Source organism: Lepisosteus oculatus, chromosome 5 (genome assembly GCF_040954835.1).
Source record: "Lepisosteus oculatus isolate fLepOcu1 chromosome 5, fLepOcu1.hap2, whole genome shotgun sequence".
Lineage (NCBI taxonomy): Eukaryota > Metazoa > Chordata > Actinopteri > Semionotiformes > Lepisosteidae > Lepisosteus > Lepisosteus oculatus.
Window position 1 is genome coordinate 56679928 of NC_090700.1, and position 20143 is coordinate 56700070.

General features: G+C 42.4%; 1 protein-coding gene across 3 annotated transcripts in view; it reads right to left on the reverse strand.

Moving 5' to 3' along the window:
• The window catches only part of edc3 (enhancer of mRNA decapping 3 homolog (S. cerevisiae)), a 33604-nt gene extending 14513 nt beyond the window's left edge, over positions 1-19091 (reverse strand). The window contains exons 1-5 of one of the 3 annotated variants that reach the window (XM_069190698.1): positions 18950-19091; positions 17268-17437; positions 15114-15262; positions 8371-8712; positions 295-448 (exon numbers count right to left, since the gene is read on the reverse strand). In XM_069190698.1, coding sequence (XP_069046799.1) covers positions 295-448; positions 8371-8712; positions 15114-15262; positions 17268-17431 — 809 coding nt within the window. In that variant the 5' untranslated portion in view covers positions 17432-17437; positions 18950-19091. Of the gene's footprint in view, positions 1-294; positions 449-8370; positions 8713-14999; positions 15263-17267; positions 17438-17712; positions 18558-18949 lie in introns of those variants that run through there. The other 2 variants (XM_069190696.1, XM_069190697.1) reach the window with 2 other exon arrangements.
• Between the last annotated feature and the right edge of the window lie 1052 nt (positions 19092-20143).

The following is a 20143-nucleotide window of genomic DNA, read 5'->3' on the forward strand; positions in this document are numbered from 1 at the left end:
CTGACCCTGCGCTCTGACCCCAAGCTTCTCTCCCTGTCTGTGTCTCATGGAGAGCAAGCTGGGGGATGCGAAAACACAAGTTCCTAATACCATTGCAGAAATTGTCTATGGCCAATAAAGTGATCTTATTTTATATCTTATCATGGCATCCCTAGAAGATCTGGATGTAAAATCGAAATTTGCGCAGTAAAGTCTCAGGCAGCCCAGCTAGAGGGTGCATTTGCAGAATTATATCATCCCTGCTGATCACATCCTTAATGCTGGCAACAGCTGTGTGCACTCTGACCCCCTTACCTGTTAGGTCCACCCAAAAGCGTCAGTGTCATCTGGCTGGCACACACACCGGCCATCTCCAGCCTGCGCTCCAGAGACAAGCCGTGCCGTTCAGCCACCGACAGGAGCCTCTTGTGCAGCTCGTAGGGGATACTGGGCACCACCAGGCCGGAGTCTGTAATAATAATAATAATAATAATAATAATAATAATAATAATAATAATAATAATAATAATAATAATAATAATAATTGCTTACACTTATATAGCGCTTTTCTGGACACTCCACTCAAAGCGCTTTACAGGTAATGGGGATCCCCTCCACCACCACCAATGTGCAGCCCCACCTGGATGATGCGACGGCAGCCATAGTGCGCCAGAACGCTCCCCACACATCAGCTCTCAGTGGGGAGGAGAGCAGAGTAATGAAGCCAATTCACAGAGGGGGACTATTAGGAGGCCATGATTGGTAAGGGCCAATTGGAAATTTGGCCAGGACACCAGGGTTACACCCCTACTCTTTTCGAGAAGCGCCCTGGGATTTTTAATGACCACAGAGAGTCAGGACCTCGGTTTTACGTCTCATCCGAAGGACGGCACCCGTTTACAGTATAGTGTCCCCGTCACTATACTGGGGCATTAGGACCCACATGAGCCGCAGGGTGAGCGCCCCCCGCTGGCCCCACTAACACCTCTTCCAGCAGCAACCTTAGTTTTTCCCGGAACGGACCCTGAGATAAGAGACTCAAAGAAGGGATGATCTGGGAAATCGTTAAACATGCCGAGACCGTCAAATACCTTAAGCAACTAACCAGACAGACAATGCCCAACGTAATCAAATGGAGCCGTGAGAATTATCCTCAACATAATGAAATAGACGTCTGCTCTACACACAAGTCTTTGTGCCATAAAGTGCCTCTTACCTCAGTAGCAAACTGTACCCAAGTCACACTGGTGCCCTTGAGAGTGAAATAGTCTCTTTGTTGTAATTTACAGTATATATGCTTAGATTTACTTAAAATACTTAGAATTATAATTCTGCCTTATCACTAAAATTCCTTGAACTGAACCAGTCTTTGTTTGAGGCTAAACAGATGCTTTACATTTAGACCACGTATAAGCTGATGAAGTAATACACATTAAACAGCTGATTTTTAGTTTTAACAAACAAGCCTATAAATAATGGTATTAAGATGCTCCTGATAGCAGAAGTCTTCTTACATCTAACAGATTCTTACAAGCTTGCCAACTTAAGGGTGAAGCAATATCCTTTACTTCATGTACTTTTATACTTCAGTTACTTGGACTGATTCATCTATAAATTTTGCTACAGGCAACCAAATTAGCTAGGGGCGACTAAGTGACTGGTTTCAGAGAAGGAATATATTTTGTAGTGACAAACAGCACGAGTGAATTACAAGTGAACTGTAAATTAAAAGTTACTTTGAAACGTAACACTTAACTATGAAGCCTTATGTTGTTTTATCAATTCAAACACCATTAAGAAGACATTGTACTGTATTTTCACAGCAGATTCTTTCCCATTCCCATTTTTCAAACAGCTTGATGATGAGCAAATATAATCTAACACCTAACAGTCGGTGAAGTTACCATTGTCCATCACTACCAGTGAAAACCATTTTACAAACTCCTTTACACCTTCCTGAACCAATGTCAAATGGAAGCACGGGCATATTTAAGTTTGATTTTTAAAATTGTCAAACTTCTCAGCTGTCAATTAAATTATCACATTACATCACAGTACGACTCCTCTACAGTTAGAAGGCAAAAGCAGCCATAGCCTTCCCAAGCAACTCATCCAATGAAAACCTCCACTTTAAACACAAAATGAGCACCGTAACCTGGAGCTTAGAACCTGCTAAGGTTTAGTCAAGTCAATGAAATTAGGAGATCCTTGCTTCAACTGCATCTGTGTATTCGGCTTAATGAGTATAGCTGCAGCTACTAAAAATAAACTGCTACAATCTAAGGCTATAGTGCAAGGCATCAGTGATGTCCCAGTGATATTTGTCACAGAGACACTGTGTGCGATGTGCACCTCCCTCGAGCCACAACACAAGTTGAAGCAAAGAATGGCAGGTTTCAACTATTGATGAAAGGAACCTTGTTCAGACACCCGATTCAAAATAGGATACTCTCTCGTAAACAAGAGCTCCTAGGAGCATTAATAAGAGCCACATTTTTCATCATAATTTGTCATTTTAAAAGAGAACATTGCACATATCCTCAGTTTAGATACAGCAAGCTGAAACAGTCAACCTTAAAGTATTAAATTGAAGTATAGTGCATCACAATGGACAACATATACAACAATCGCAAAAAAAAGGATCCCTGTTCTACAATGCATTTTTTGTTATCTGAAACCAGATCTGATGTGAATTTATTCATATTATTCTGCCAGGGCTGCTGCACATGCAGTTCTGTTCCAAGTTCTGACTCAGGTCTCCCAGCACAGTCCCTGGGTCCCCTCCCCCAGCCCCTCCTCTAGCTCAGCCTAGCTGCCACTGCGCTGTTTCATCAGCCCACAAGCACAAACTCCAGCTCCCTCTGCTCACAGCGCTAGGACTCATCTGCTCAAGCCACAGGGGCACTCTTTGCGTTTTCTCCATCGTGAACTCTTCTGCACCACAAGTGTTTTGAACCTTATTAAAACAACCTTGGACCAAAATGGAAATCTAAAACACCCAAGTATAACACATTCGTTCCTGTAAATACTAACCCCAAAGACGAGGCTCCACTTTATTAAACAAGCTCAACTTTGACTTCATTTGATTCCAAAGGAGGAAGAAACTGCAAACCACATAGAGTGAAGACTTGTTTGACTTTCGTTTGTATTCAGGCTTTTCCTGGACAAGCCTAGACCCATCAACCTTTGATGCTCTTTTGTAGAGACATTCAGACTACATAAGTGTATGAGACAGTTTGCCTGTGAGAGCTGCACTAGTGCATCAGGCCCTAAACTCTGCTGTATGTGCTTCTGGCCTGCAGAGTATGAAGAGGTAAGATGGTACTCATGCAATCTGAAGGACGCTTGCTGTCTATGCTGAATCAAATGTTGTAGGACTGAATCTAGGTGACTAAGAATAAGCGATTCCAAAACAGTGAAAGTAAAGTAGTGTTTTGGAAAAGTGAGACACTCTTCAAAGTTTGCTGTAAGATTGATGTGCATAGCTTACATCAAACCTAGTTAACTGAAACTAAGATTTAGCCTCGGCTGGCAGTTCGTCAATAAAATGTATTCTTAAATGCTCACTCAGTCCAGGTTTTTTTCTGGAAAAAAATGAATTGATAGCTGAAGAAAATTGTCATGTGAGCTTATTTACGTTCTTAAAAACATAAATGAGCCACCATCTACCTCTTCATACTCTGCAGGCCAGCAGCACAAACGGCAGGGGATAATCTGCACTGATCTTCAACCATGGCTCAGTGGCAAAGAGGTAGCTTGGACCAGAGCCTATGATGTCTACCCTGTGTGCACAGATGTGTGCAAGAGTCCATAAGTACTACTCATGTTTCAAATCAGATTTCTGGGGGGCTATATTAATGTGCAAGTGAAGATACAACTGGAAAAACCAGAAAAGGTGCTACTTTGAAAAGGCATGTTGTCTCTTTGGAATGACAAAAAAATCTGACAGTCAAATTGGACAAATACAATCCCAAAACAAAAAAATGTATTGTCAATGCTAGACAATTATTCTGGACATATAAATCTGTAAAAAAACATTCTATGTAACAGTACTATAAATGCAATTTCCATGTAGCATGATTCTTTTGTGTAAGAATCTCCGATTATCAAATAAAGCACTTATTTAAAGAATTGACTTAGAGACTATATGAAGTGGCTGCATAGAAAATGACCTGTGCTTCAATAGGCATTCTGTTTAGCACAGGAAGGAGCTTCAGTGCTCTCACTATGGCGGTCAATGCATTACAGTGTGTGAGAAAGAGATATAAAGTCTCTACTTATCCCCTTCCACACACATATGCAGAGATTTGTGATAAGCAAAGGAACAACTGCTCCCTGACATGCAACCTACCGATAATTAACAGAGAAAGAAAAAAGTTGTACTTTGTGCTAATTGCTTCTAGACAGTCCCTCCGGGTGTGTTTACAATGAGAATTCTTTAGTCACAGCCCCCCTCACTGAATGTGTACGCTCACACACACACCCTGTAACTAGTGAGTACACACGCAAGGTCTAACCTGCTAAACTGGGTTATCAGGGAGCATGCAGCAGCAGTAAAATAAACTGAGCTGGAAGCAATCTTTAGTGCAAGACAACCCAGGCTGAAACTAATACACAGCAAGGGGGGTGGGGGGGGGTGGTGGCTTGGACTGCAGCCAGTCTAATTATGTTTGGCTCAGAAAGTGCAAATCTGAGATTTCACAAGGCTCTCTTGTAGGTCTCACTTAATTGTGTGCTGTAATTCAGGAGATGATCTGGCACTCGGAGGCCTTTCTGACAATCTGGGAAGGTAGCTTTAACCCTGGCTCTGAACACAAAGCACGAGCGGTTGCTCAAAAGCTCATGCTTAGCTTTTCGAAGAAAACAACCCAAGGAACTGCCTGTACTTCAGCAACAGCTCCCGCGTAATTAGCACCAGGAACATGAAGAATATCATGGCGGGTTGGGGGGGGTCAAAGCAACAGGACCAGAAAGAAAGCTGCTGAGTTCCAGAAGACGAGGGAGAAAGGCTTTCAGGCTACAGCTCGAGGACAGTCAGAGGGAGTGACCGGAGAGAAAAGGAACATCTGGGTAACCAGATTGTCAGAATTGTGGTTCAATGGTGAATCCTGAAAGGCAGCAGGGTTAGTTCCCTGGGCCTACAGATGAAAGTTTCATCATTGAGTCACTTTGCTAAGGCCTGAAACAGCATGAAGGCTGGTGCTGGAAGACGTGTGGCAGCCCAGTCTTGTGGTCAGAACTAAAATGTGATACCACGACCATTACAGTTTATTTCTCAATACCTCAGAAGATTGAGAAACAAGTAAATAATATTTTAATATATTATACATTTATAAAAATACAAAAATCACTGTGATACATAATTTGTCTTAATTAAAAAAAAAGCATGAAAGCAGTAAAGCAGAAAAGCATCTGAAAGGAGTACATATACACTACAACCTACAAAGTCTAGCTCTAACCAGCAAACACACACTTGCTCTACAACATACTCCGGCAGACTCCACTTCCTTCCTGCACTGCTCCTTTTTATGAATCAAGTTGCTGATTTAATTGTTTACAGTAATCCAGAATCTGGGTTAGCAATCTCTGGTTCTTCCAGTTTTCAAAAAGAGGTTTATGTAAATAGTTCTGTCACAGATGAGCTTTTAATAACAGGTTTGGCAGTTTAGTTCCTGGGGTTGGGAAGAGCAGAATTAAGAAAGCCCATGAATGAAGGCCTCTATTCACCCCCACAAAGCTCAGCTTCCTCAATGAGAACTTCGCCTGGAAGCAGGGGGACGGACTGGCTTTCCCACCACTCTGGCTTGCTTGCATTTTCCTTGGAAACGAACGAGACTCCACTGCACAGCACAAGAGCCCAGTACTGCTGGCTTCTTATATTTTGTGGATATTTGCATATAAAGATGTGGGGCTAAAACCTAGAAACAAAGCTTTTCTGCTTAATTCCCAGGAGCCTGGACTTCGCAGCAGGCTGTGAAGGATCAGACTGCCGTGCATTCAGAGTCTTACTGGTTTCCTACAGTACATTACCTGCTCTCGACCTGTAGAATGAGGTGGTCTCAAAGCAATACCATGAGGAATATTTTTCTAATTCAAGTTCTGTTTAGATAAAAGAAACCTCACAACATGAGAAAATCTGCAATGCACATAGATACACTACATAATAATAATAATAATAATAATAATAATAATATACACAGTACAGTCACCTAATAGAGTGCTCTTGCTTTAAAAGCATGAAATAGTACAAACACTTCCTCCTGTCAGCCCTGAAACAGACTGGAGTGTTTTGGCAGGCTCATGCTGTAAGCTCTGTATACACTGCTCTCACAGGCTGATTCACCTCCACGCTGAAACAATAACAAACACAGCACCAGCCTCTTTCATCAGGGGGTGTTGGTTTGGCTGTCCTGTAGAATATTGCCAAAGGATCCAGTTACACCACACAAGGAAGGGATGTCTTGTTACCATGTTACACCAGCTCAAGTAAAGTGGTAAAAATCTGAAAAACAATACTTCCACCCCCCTTCATAGTTTATGTTACCACAATGCAAAGACAGCTCGGGTAAATGAATGACTCAATAGCTCCATTCATAATGATTCCAAGCACTGCCTCCCAAGGCGGCTTTCTAGTTTCTCTTGATGGTCAAAAACTTTGAGTTCTCAGCGCCCCAGTAATAATAATCATTAATAATTGCTTACACTTATATAGAGCTTTTCCGGACACTCCACTCAAAGCGCTTTACAGGTAATGGGGACTCCCCTCCACCACCACCAGTGTGCAGCCCCACCTGGATGATGCGATGGCAGCCACAGTCGTATCAGTACTCTCCCCACACATCAGCTCTCAGTGGGGAGGAGAGCAGAGTGATGAAGCCAGATCATAGATGGGGATTATTAGGAGGCCATGATTGGTAAGGGCCAATGCAAGTATGCATAAAACAAGTCTAAATACTGAAATACCTAAAAGTTGTCAAGAAACAAGCTTGTTTCTGCAATCTCTCTTTTTATCACTAATATATTTTAATACCCTTTTACAAAGAAATACATAACTGTCCAAAAATTAAAGTGACAACATTCTACGAGCCACATAAGGAATAGACAACACCACAATGTGTTCTCCTGTTCAACACGTTTGATATAATGATGGCAAAACATACCACTGCTGCTGCTGCTTTTCCTCCTTCTGTTTACAAATCTTACAGAGGGAAAAATGTGCTTTTAACCAAACACATCAATGCACTTTTCAGTCAGTTCATAAAACCCTATGGAGCATTTTTCACCATATACAGTATCACTCTGATCGCAATGATGTCACACACACAGATACTAATCACCCCCCACTGCTTCAATTGGAAAACTAACCCAGATCATTTGGCCAAAAGTTGGTTACACTGGCATGAGACCTAACATAGGACTGCTTGGTCAAAATGCTCTCTGAAACATTTTTGTACCACTAATGTCAGTATTAAGTAACTTGGGGATATGACAGAGTGATCATCATAAAAGCCATTCTTTACCTTGCCTCCCAAACTTTCTGTCTATAGTGTGAGCTCTGAAGGAATGGAAAATGTTGCCCCCCTACCTACAGTGCCCTCCAGAATTATTGGCAACCCTGGTAAAGATGAGCAAAAAAGGCTATGAAAAAATGTCTTTGTTGTTTATCAGCTTGATCTTACACTGAAAATATGAGAGAAATCTAACCTTTCAGTGACGAAAACTATTCAAAAGAAAAAAATAAACTTTTCTCAAAAACACAGGCATGGCATGCGTTCACAAACCTGTGTGGTGAAGACCAGACTTTGGTAGTGAAGACTCAGGTTTATGTTTTTTTTAAATAGGGCAGGGGCACCCAAACTCACACCTGATTGTCATCCCATTGATTGACACTCCTGACTAACCCACATACTTTTTCCCCAACAGACATTTAATGTTCCATCATTTTGATCAATAAATGAATGAAAAAGTATGAAGCCTGACTAGAAGAGTGTGAATATGAGTGCGACATGAAGGAGTCCAACACGCAGTCCAACTGTCCCCCATCAACGTGAACTTGGCCATGTAGAACAGATAGTTACACAACTCCCCTGTGCAAGAGGCATAGAGACGTATACAAACCTATCCATGTTGTTATACTTCCAAGTGCATCACGGAGCAGGGGAATATGCATATAACAGAGGCTTGAGAATACACAGAGAGATGTAGTGTTTGGCTAAAACGTTTAACTCGTTCAGATTCTTGGCAATTTAAAAGTCCTAGAGCACAACAGCAGAAAGATCTAGCTGAACAAATGGAAATAACTATATACATGCACATAAAACCAAAGGAAACAGGATTACTGCATGCTGAAACTGCATTCTGGCTGAGGCGCGAGGGGACAAAAGCTCTTACCAGTGCAGTACTCTTTGCCGCCATGCTGAGGCACGGTGATCTGCCGGTAGACGATAGGCTCTGCCTCCAGGATGTTCTCGTCGTGCCGGTAGCGCGAGGGTGTGCGCTCATTGGGGGTGCCACGAGAACGTGCCCCATTGCGGCGCTCGGAGGTCTCGATCTGGGAGAAGACAGCAGCCTTGTCAAAGAGCGCCAGGTTGCCCTCGAAGTCAAAGTCCGTGTCCAGGCTGTCCTCCATGCCATCCCCGAAACACTCGTCATCCTTGTTTTTCAGCGGACCGCCATTCTTCATCCCATTCTTCTTCGGCGTGGCCTGACTCTGCCCCCGGCTGCTTGACGACCCTGAGACACAGACAAGATGATGAGATGCACCTGTACTGAAAGTAACAAAAATAAAACAACAGGCCAAATAAAGACATTAAACAAGAGAAGCTCTTTCCAACAAAAAAACACGCTACAATACAGAAGAACAGGAAAATGTTTGCCCATGATTGCATCTCGAGCCCATAAACCTCATATCATTGTAAAGGAAATATTATAGTAGGAACAAAGGACAAAGGACTCCATTGTAGTAAAGGCACAAAACATTCAATGGGTATCTGCAACCATTTATTTTGATGGCCTTTTATCATATAAATCATATACATAGTCAGTATTAAATTTAAGATTAACTACTTACCCAAACAAAACTAGAGAAACACTAATGTATTACTACTTTACAGTATTGTATTACAACTGCACCTTATTACACTGAATGCCTGGGGTTTGCTGATACAGTAATATAGCCAAACAGCTTCAGAAATGGCAAAAAATATGGCTTGAAAAACCACTTGTGACAATCACAAAAGCACCAGCATTATATAAAACATAGTATAATGCTGGCTTGGAAAGTAAGACAGTGAGAGATTTGTCAAGTTAGTTTGTAAACTAAACACTCTGACCTGCTTTTTAAGTACCTTTGAAATGGGGAGCTGCATTTCCTGTTAGATTGGTCTTAACAGCATTGAAGCAAGCGACAGAGTTAACACTCCTGATTGTACGTGCTCTTCTGTCGGGGCACTGATTCAGCTGGTCTTGGACAGCCTGACATCTTCAGCGCCGTCTTTGGTCTTTGCCACATAACATTACTTGACTGTGGTGGGAACTGATTGGTTAATTACAAAAGCAAAAATATTAGGAAACAACCTATTGTTGTAAACAACTCATCTCGGGCACTGTTAATATGAAGATGGAGAAAACGGTAGCCGATCGATTTTCCTCTGTTCTTTTCTTAGCGTGAATAACGTAGACATGACAGACCTTTTAAATAAAGCCTGATGGAGTAGAGCAGCTCCCTGCCATCAAAGAGCAAAAAGAAAACAAACTGAGAACAAGAAAACTGGAAAAACCTGGTGTTCGACTCCCAGGTGCAGCGCTCTCACGCTAGGGCTGGAAGAGCGAGACGTGCTCACACGCGAGACCCGAGTGCCATCGCAGCGATCCCTCTCTCACGCTACGCACAGCGCCGCACGAACATCCTGTCCACACCGCCTGCCGTGGCACGTGCCCCACGCCGATGGCCTGGCACAGCCCCCGGCCCGCCTCTGCCAGGTCCTCGTCGTGCGCGAGGAGAAGAAGGGAACTTGAAATCGCACAACCCCCCCCCCACCCCCCGCAGACAGCCTCAGAATTCACCTGCTGCTACGAGCGGACTCTCCTCGTGAAGGAACAGAGATCAATACTCTCTCTGTGCCGCCTCACAGGAACATGCCTCCGCCACAGCACACGCACCAGGAACACATGGGAAACAGACTAACTTTGCGATCGCTATCTTAGTATAAAAACATCCTACAAATCCAAGTGTTTGTATCATTCGGTCAATCCAATATTTTAAATTATTCAGTTAGAAAAAAACTGGCCATGACGCCAAATGACTTTACAACTACCATCCTATTTTTAATTTGTCTTTTCTAGCAGGTATCCTGGAATGGGCAGTAGCAGCTCAATTCCAGACTCATCTTGCATTTAATGAGCTTCTCTAACCTCCTCAATCTGGGTTTAGACAGCAACTGAAACAGCTCCTCTCAGGGTAACAATCAGCTGATGGCCTCTGGCTCTATGTTCTTCTTATGGCTTTAGGTGCCATATTTGATACCATGAATCACAACATCATATTGGAGCACATGTAAAATGCAGGTTACTTCCCTTCATTATTCTGCTCCTTCTGGTCATTTGGAATCAATAAACCCTGATAGAATCAACTTGTAAACACTGAATACTTTAATTCTGATGTTGTCCAAGAATATCTGTTCTGGGACCTCTTTATGTTGTCTCTTCGTCACATCAGTCACCATCGTGGCCTTGGGTATCACTGCTAAGCTGAAGACAGATTTAGGTTGTTAGGTTTAGTCATATGCAACATTTGCCGTTTCTGCACTATGGAGGTGCCCATGTAGCATTAAGATATGTATACAGCACAACATCCTTATGCTTAACTGTGACAAGCCTACACTCGTAAAATTGGTTTTGCAAAGTTGGTGACCTCCATGTTTTTGCAGATAGTGCTAAAGCCAAACCTGTGATGGAAATTAGAAACCTTAGTAATACTTTTGACTGTTTTATTATCTGAAGTGCATTTAAGGAATGTCTTCCACCTGTGTATCACTGCAAAGGTTTTAACTGAGCTTTATATGATGCTGAAATACAGATACTGTGCATGCCTCCATTTCATCAAGATTAAAGTACTGTAGGCTTACGAGCTGGCATATTCTCTAATGCTTCAGTACATCTTGAATCCCGTTCTCTGTAAACGGCACTGGCACTCAGGGAAATTTTGTGTGGACTTTAAGGCTTTCCTGCTCACATATAGGAATGTCAACTGCCCAAGATCACTGCATGAGTATATTCCAGTTCTTGATCTGAGCTGGGCTGAGTCAGGACTACCCAGTCGAACACCAGGCTCCACACAACGGGTGGCAGCACCTTCTAATGTGCAGTGAAAGTGAAACTCACTTGCCAAAGCAATTGAAGACTCTTAGCCAGCCTCTTCATTAAACGATTTACAGGCTCTGTATAATATTTATATTTAGCTTGATGGCCACTATTAAAGGTTATACACATGAATCTCTTCCTTAATATGGCAAGCTAATCTAATGAAGGCTTTGACAGTATTTATGCTATGGAACTATTTTCTAGAGGCTTTTTACTTCTGTATTGCATCATAATGGAAGAAAATAAACCTCTCAGAAATCAAAATGCAAACACTAAAATAGCAATTCTGACAATAAGGTGTGTTGCTATACTTCAAATTCAAATAGAAAAGAAAAGGATATTTGCAGAACAATGTCAGGTAAGAGATATGCACGTTTTTCCTAGAAGAAATCAAGTTCCTGAACTTTATCACTGCTGACCAACAGAGGGAGCTCTGAACAGCATTATCACTCCAGTGGAATACACCCTGGGTGAGCACATCTGGAATGCACCAAAAAGAGGAAAACATGAAGACAATACTAGCTTGCAATTGGACTGTTGTGTGAAAACTTTGGAAGAGGGTCTGGAATCATGTCTGACTGGACACTTGTCTGAACATGTGTTCACATTATCAGAACTGAAAGGAAAGCACAGACCTAAGAAACAGCTGGCAAGTGCTGAACATGTTGCACACTGTCAGAACTAGGAATAGGGAATAGTATACTTTGCAACATGGAGCTGACTAGCCGCAGTCACTGTAGTAAAACATCCCACAGATCTTCAGCTGCCTGGCTGCTAAGGGTTGTAGTTGTATTATTAAAAATAATAGTGACAGCAACCCTTAGTAACCAGACAACTGAAGACTATTTCCATCCCTAAGCACTTATTAGGGTCTTTTAAAATATTATCAGGGTCACTTATTAGGATAACTGATCCCTAATCAAGAAACATACTCATTCCTCGTAAGGATCAATCAGAAGCCTATCCTGGACACACACAAGAACACAACAACAGCCGAGAGAACCTCATTAAAGGCGTAAAGAGAAACCCCTGCAGCTCTCTGAAAAACGCTGGTTGTTACTGTGTGGAAAGCCAAAGCAAAGTAGAAAGGTGTGAGAATGACTTGCAAAAAGGAGAAGCAGCTTTCTGAGCAGAAGAGATCAGAATGGATCACCATCCCCATCACAGGAAAGCTTCAGGCTTTATCACAAAGGAAAGTGGTTATTTTGTTTTTATTTCAACACCAATACAAACCCAGATGAGATTATTTCTCCACTGCTGCATTCCACTCAATGTCAAAATTGTACTGCTTTCCCCATAGAGCTCAGTCCAAACAATCAGCTCAGCGACCCTCAGTCCCTTGGCCCATCACAGCTTCCTGGTGTAAAGTATTCGATTGCGTGTGAATTGGCCATCCCTGCCCGTGCATTGGAGCTGTTAAACCAAAGGCAGCCCAGCAACTTGTCATCTGGCACACGGCCCACGAGCTGAAAAAAGCCAAAATGTAAACAGTGCTTCCAGGATTTATTTCCTTGTAATTAGAGTACTGGGACAACGTGACTTCCTGTGGGGGTTTCCTCTGTGGGGCGGCTGCCAGTGGCGTGCTAGAGGGAGTGGGGGCTGAGAGGGGCCGGGGGCACGTAGGCCCTGCTTGCATAACCTCCCCCTCCTCACCGGTAGATCAGTGCGGGGCAGGGGTGAGGCATTGTTTATTGATTTTTGTCACACAAGTATTGTGGAAAGGAGCTCAGGCCTGTTCTTTAGCACGCTATGGGAATTGGATAAATCAAACCTTCTAATCCAAGCCATTCCTGGGGTCGGCAAAGAAATGCAATTACGATAACCCCAGCGAAAAAGAACATATGGTCAGAGCACCCAGCATGACCTCAGAGCCTGCCATGGTCATCCCAGTCAGGACAGCCCAGACAGCACACAAACCAAGGAAGAGTCAGGGTCTCAGCTGTATTCATTCCTTCACTACTGCAGCCTTGTTAAAAACCCTGCTTTTTTAACAGGCAATACAGGACACTTGTCTGAGATCTGCCTTTTTATTAACACTGTGGCATCTTTGAGGAGTGACACCAGGTTTTCCACATGCATCAGATACCATGGGAAATTTGTAATTAAAAATAGTGAAACAGTTTCTTCTTGCCTTATTCTCAAAGAGCAGTGTTACTGGAGAAGTATAAAGCATGTATGCACAAATAATCATGACAAACACCAGTACTTAAGATTTTTCTAAGTAGACCATAACATCTGTGTGTCAGTGGAACAGTGGTTAGAACTGTTGCCTTCAAGCAATTGACCAGGGTTCAGCTCCCAGCCAGTACTGGGCTATAGTGCGTCACGCTTGATTTCTTTAGAGGTGCAGGGCTTGGCACGCTGGTAGCAAAACTAAAACTACTTATATAAACAGACTTAAGCATGTATTTTCCACACATTTACAATACCTAAGGCATCTCTGTAGTGCTTTTATGATCTTTCACCATTTGTCTATGAGCTGTTTTGGCAACTTTAGCCCCTTGAGGATTATTAAAGTGTATGGTGTCATACTGTATCTTCTAAACAATGTGGGAAGCAGTGAAAAAGCAAACATTAAGCTGTAGACTGCAGCAAAATACTGTAAATCTAGAAATGTAATGATTTAACTGAATAAAACACTAGTAAGGTTCTCAGTTAGAATATTGTTCACAAAATTTGATCACTACATTAAAAAGATACTTCTGCCCTGGAATCAGCCCAAACAAAATCATATTCATTCTGGGGCTACAGAGAATGTCCTATATAACAACAGAATTAAGGAACGTTTTAATCCTAAACAAAGATTATAAGGGAAAAAATACAAATTTTTAAAATCCTCAAAATCATTGACGAAATCAACCCAGCAGACATCTTCAGAGTGAACTACTTAAGACAGATCAGAAGACACAAACGGAAATTATGTGGAAGTGTATTTAACAGAACAGGGGGCACTTCTTTACTCTTTACTTACAAAGGTTGAGAGAGCCTGGAACTAGCTGCCCAGCAATTCTGCAGAAGCAGATAACCTGGCTTCTTTCAAGAGACAGAAGCTCAGATCCTTGAATTATTAGCTGATTGTGAAATAAGCAACAAAATGGCTTCCACTTGTTTGTAACCTGATGTTCTTACCAGATGTTTTAAATAGTGTGCATGAACACCATGCATTCTTCAGATAAAAAAAAAAAGATTTAATCAATTTGGTACCAGAAGTCTGTCTGTTACACCAAGGTTATAGAACAAATCTATTTAACACAGAGCTGACATCTGCATTGAATAGGAAGGTTTTCATTTTCGGCAAGATACGCAGATCAATTAATTGCTAAATGTTGCAAGACAACACATCCTCACTCAGCTTATATAGAAACAGCTTCCATGCGAGATGAGAATGTGACAGTTATGCAATCACCTTCCTACTTGCAAGACCCGAGAGATTTATCATGTGGGATGAACTGGGATGACGTGGCACCTAGGGCTCAGAGACTATTGATCAGACACATGCACATGCCTCTTCAAGACAAATGGGACAGAATGGGACAGAAGAGAGCATCTACAGCCTGGTGCACAGACATGTTCTGTCAAACTATTCAGGCGTCACAGAGAGAAGCACTCCGCTCTCGCTGGGTCCCTGCCATGTCACCCTCCAGAGGAGCCGTACTTACAAGAGTTGTGCCGCCGGCGAAAGCCTTTGGCCTGGCTGGCATCGAGGTGGCGCTCCCCGTAGCTTTTTGAACACTGCTGAGGCGAGTTGAACCCCTCCTGTGTTCTCAGCTCACCTTTGCGAGGCACAGCCATCGGTGCACTGCTGGGCACCCCTGCTGCCCTGGCACTCCGGCCACTGTGGCCTGAGGAACTAGAGTCTGGCTGGCCCCCTGCGCTGCTGCCAGGGATCTCCAGGATCTTCAGCTCCTTGATGTCCATAGCACTGAAAGGAAGCCGAGAACACCCATCAGGCACCTGCACTGGGCGTGCCACCGTGGCACTCACTCATGAACACATTATTTTATTGAGGCCAGAAATTAAGTGTTCTGCAGAAAAGCCCAGCATTTATGCCACATTTTAGCATCATTCTACACAGTATCTCAAGCTTCAGAAACTCCATTTGAGGAACATAGCTTAATTACTGCAGCTGAAATCTCACTAGGCTAATTGTTTAATTTATTGGAAATAAAAATCCCATAACAGCTGGATTGTAAAACAAAATAAAGTGATATGATGTGGGTTTTGATGTCATATGCAAGTAGCATCACCCAGAACGATCATTTAGGGAGACGCTGGTGTCAATGTTCAAAACCAACTTTGAACTCTTTATTGATATAGATTAAAATTAAGAAATATTACATAAAATTACATCTGCTGCAATTCAAAGGCTTATTTTCAGACCAGGTCTAGACTGAGAATGAAGCTCTAGAACACAGACCACATTGAATCTGTAAGAAACAAAAGGTAAGAAGTGATTCCAACCATCCACCCACTTCCTGACAGCTTCTTCCAATTCAGGGTCATGGGAGAGCCAGAGCCAATCCCAGCAAGCAACGGGCACAGTGGGAATACCCCAGACAGTACACCCGTCCATCACAGGGCGCACACTGACACTCACACCCGGGACAATTTAAAGACCCTCAAGACAAGACAGCTCAAAGTCATGCCACCTGCGGAAGTTCTCAGATGACTCTGCAATTGTGGGATGTATCAAGGGTGGGCAGGAGGAAGAGTAAAGAGGACTGGTCAGCCGCTTTGTGGAGTGGTGTGGGGAGAACCACCTGCAACTGAATGTAGCAAAGACTAAGGAGTTGGTGATACACTTCAGGAGGAAGAGGGTCCAACCTACTCCTGTCTACATCCATGGGAGTGGTCTAAGAAGGGTCAGAGCCGACTTTACTTCTTGAGGAGGCTCAGGTCCTTCAATGTGTGTAGTAAAATGCTACATCTGTTCTATCAGTCGGTGGTAGGGAGCGTCATTTTCTACATGGTGGTATGCTGGGGCTCTGGGATTAGAGCAGTGGATTCTAAAAGGCTGAACAAGCTCATCAGGAGAGCAAGCTCTGTCATTGGGTCTGGCCTGGACCCCCTGGAGGTAGTGACCGAGAGGAGAATGGTGTCCAAACTAGAGGCCATCATGGACAACGTCTCCCATCCCCTCTATGACAGGCTTGCAGAAATGAAGAGCACGTTCAGCAATAGACTGATCCATCTACGGTGCGACAGGGAGCGCTACAGGAGGTCATTCTTGCCTTCTGCCATAAGACTGTACGACGCATCCACCTTGCGTCTGGGCAGAGGCAACATTGACAGTGACGTTTCTGGACTGAACAGTAAACTGATACATCTGTTCTTTTTCTTTTCCCGTTTAAAACTGTTTTTGTGCAATATATGCCAGGGACCTGAGCAATACATTTATATTTATAATCATATTGTGCAATACGACTTTTTTGTGTACTGTTCTGTTCTTTGTGTGTTCTGGACTGTGAGTAACTCTTCTTAGTGCACTTCGCACTGTACTGATTGTATTGTATTATTATTATTGTATCATTCGTTACACTGTGTCTGTGTTGTCTGTGTTAAGCTGCTGTTGCACTCCAATTTCCCTCAAGGGATCAATAAAGTATCTAAAATACAGATAATTCAGATTAAAATCATCCCGCTTTTTCCAAACAGAAATAATCAAAAATTCATATTTAGGTTCAGAAAAGAATCCAATGTTGTTAAAAAATGTCAATGAAATGAATGTAAGAATTTAACAAAATAAGGAAATTCGTCAAGGATTTTTGGAAACATTGTCTGCTCTTAAGTTTACATAATGGCAGTAGATCATAATGGAAACGTACAAGTGAGAAAGAGACTAACACTGAAGTTAAATATTGTGTAAGCTCCTTTTGATTGAAACCTGAGTGAAAAGTAGTCTGAGACAATGCCTCCTGGAACCTCACCTAAAGGTGACTTCAGGCACCGGGCACTTGATCCCATTGTGAAAGGGCTGTCTGAGGGAGATGGTCTGGCTGGCCTGGTCCACAGCAGACACCTCTCCCTGGTACATCCCCAGCGTCTCCCCACAGTTAATGGACACCAGGCTCCCCAGCCAGTCCGCCGCCATCCTGGCCTGCAACACAACAAGTGGCTTTTCATCCAACTGTCGGAGCTTCTGTGCATCGTGCACTACAGAACTGAACCCAAAACAGTATTCCTGTTAAACAAATGGTCTTAAACACGGGAACTTAATTTGTCACAGTAGTTACAATACAGAATATATATAGTTGCCTACCATATCGTAGGCAACCTGAAAGTTTTATAAGTGTCTTGTCAGCAGAGTTGCTCTATCAAGCACGTTCCCCTGGATCTCTAATTTTCTTGGTGCAGCATCTTATTTTCTCTTACCTGTGGGAGGTTAATGAAGCAGCCTGATGCCAGAATACTGAGAGCAGGTAACAAATGCAATGCAAAGTTCCACTCAGAGTTCCCTGGGTGTTATAAAGGTCCAAACACACACTCCGCCCCCAGAACATTTTTTGGATTTAATCATATTACACTGTATACCATGCTTAAACTTCACTCTGAATTCTCCCTGCACTTCATACACCTCACAATTTAAATAAAACCAAAATCGCCAACAATCACTTCAAACAACACAGAGGCAGGTGCCTGGGGTTGCAGCTAAGGCTCTGGACTCCAGACCAGTCTTGGTTTCTCAGGTGAAGCTCTGCCTTCGCACCTGCAACCCTTCCACGTCCCTCGCACTGCCCCAGTAAATCCCCTGCTGTATAAACAGGTTTCTGCATGGTCAATGTAAATCAGAATGATCTCTATTGAATTTAACAGGTGAAAAATAAAAAAAAACAGTGAAGTACTAAACAAAACAATCATTACTTTTGTTTTGCAACTAAATGCACCAAACATGATTTTCTTAATCTAAAGGGAAAAAATGCAAAATCGTATCCACTGGATTCGAGTTTTATGTTGGTGGTGAAGAGACTGCATCCAGAACTGGGTTGATTCTTGACTGCTTACCCATGTTCGAAAGAATCCTCTAAACTCCCTTGCAAAGGGTTTCAGCAATAGCAGCCTCCGAGTGTACAAGACAACAGAAGATTGCTGTATCCACTATTGTACTGCAAGACCATATAACCATCAGTTTACCACATGCACCCCCGAGTCCAACAAACCCTCATATTCTTATACTGCATATTAGGACTACAAAAGTTTACAACACAATTGTATTGATGTACATGTGCATTGCTTGACGTACTGCTTCAGCATCACGCAAATGTTTTGCCTGGAGATATTTAAACCTTTTATTTAAAAAAAAAACTCAACTTTCTTATACTACTATGAAGAGGAGTTGCCGAGAGAAGGGCCTTCACATCAGCGAGCAGGACTAAAACACGGACCTGGTAAATAAACCAAGGAACAGACGGGACTGTTCCTGACTAAACTGCGTGTATATGTCAATAGTTGAAAATTGAATGTAGTCAACCAGGGCTCACTACAGCATTAAAACTTTACGTTGTGTGCTACTACTACACAGCTCGTGAGTCCTATGGCTACGTCTTTCCATTTTAACCACAAAAGACCATAACTCTAACCCATGTTCTAAAATAAAAAACAGACGAAATACCTGCTTTTTGCTCCTCTCAAAAACAAATGAATACAAATCTGCGTTTAACTGAAATATAAATTCTATTCTGTATGTTTCCAGACCCCGAAGGCTCCGCTTTAATAAGCACCACAGTTCTTCTCCCGCTGCGGGTCACTTCCCGAAGGCCTCTCTGCGACTGTGTACGTCACTTCCTGCGAGTCCTGTCCTTTCCAGTCATTGGCTGAAAGAGACAGGCTGCTCGCGTGGGGATGAATTCTGTAATTTCGGTAGTAACTATTCCTGCATCTGTTCTTTGCGTCTGCACACAGACTGTGTTCTCAGGGATGTGAGCCGTCTGTAGCTAGATGCTACTGAAAGCTAGCCACCTGACTTCATGGGCCCTCCAGATAAACATTTCCCATGTTTTTGACCACTGAAATAGGCATACGAACAAAGAGAATATTTGTTGATCAAAGGGATCAAATATAGATGAGAAAAAATGTGGTATATACTCTTATAAAATGTATGCAGTATGAGTTTAAGAAGATACTTTATAGAATGCATAGGCTACATGGAATAAGAAATTTGGTTCAAGTGTCGTGCGGGAAGCAAGTCGAAAAAACGTACACACTTTTAAACTCTGTGATATTATGCATTTATTCTGTTTTACGGTTACCGAACTATTTTCTCTACTGTAGCAGAATAAAATAAAAATGATCAACAAATCTCGCATCAAATGAGAAAGACTGACGTTTCTTTTTCTCGTATTGAAATAATTCTTTGGTTAGAAACAGTTTTTGAAATGTTGGTGCGTCTTTACGTGTTGGAGGACAGAAACCCGTGATGATCTGTCACATTGAAGGCTGAGAATATGGAACAGGATATGAAATGAAACCACTCGGAAGGGTAGAGAGAAGACACACAGCCCAACACAACTTCATGTCAAATTATCTGTAAATGGTTAGTGTTCTGCTGAAAGATTCAGAATACAAAACACGTTCCCCTTTGTTTTAAAGTTTGAAAAATCTAATTTAATTGGCGTGAAATACAAATGTTATAGGACACGATTTCTAGGTTTACACCGTGATATGATTCAGGTATTCAAATGGATGGTGCCGAGAAAGAAATATTTAAAGCTAGGGAAATATGGCTGAAATGGAGTAATAAAGAAATTAAGAAAAAAAGACAGCTCACACTACAAATTACATTAAGAAACCTGAGGTTAAAAATAAA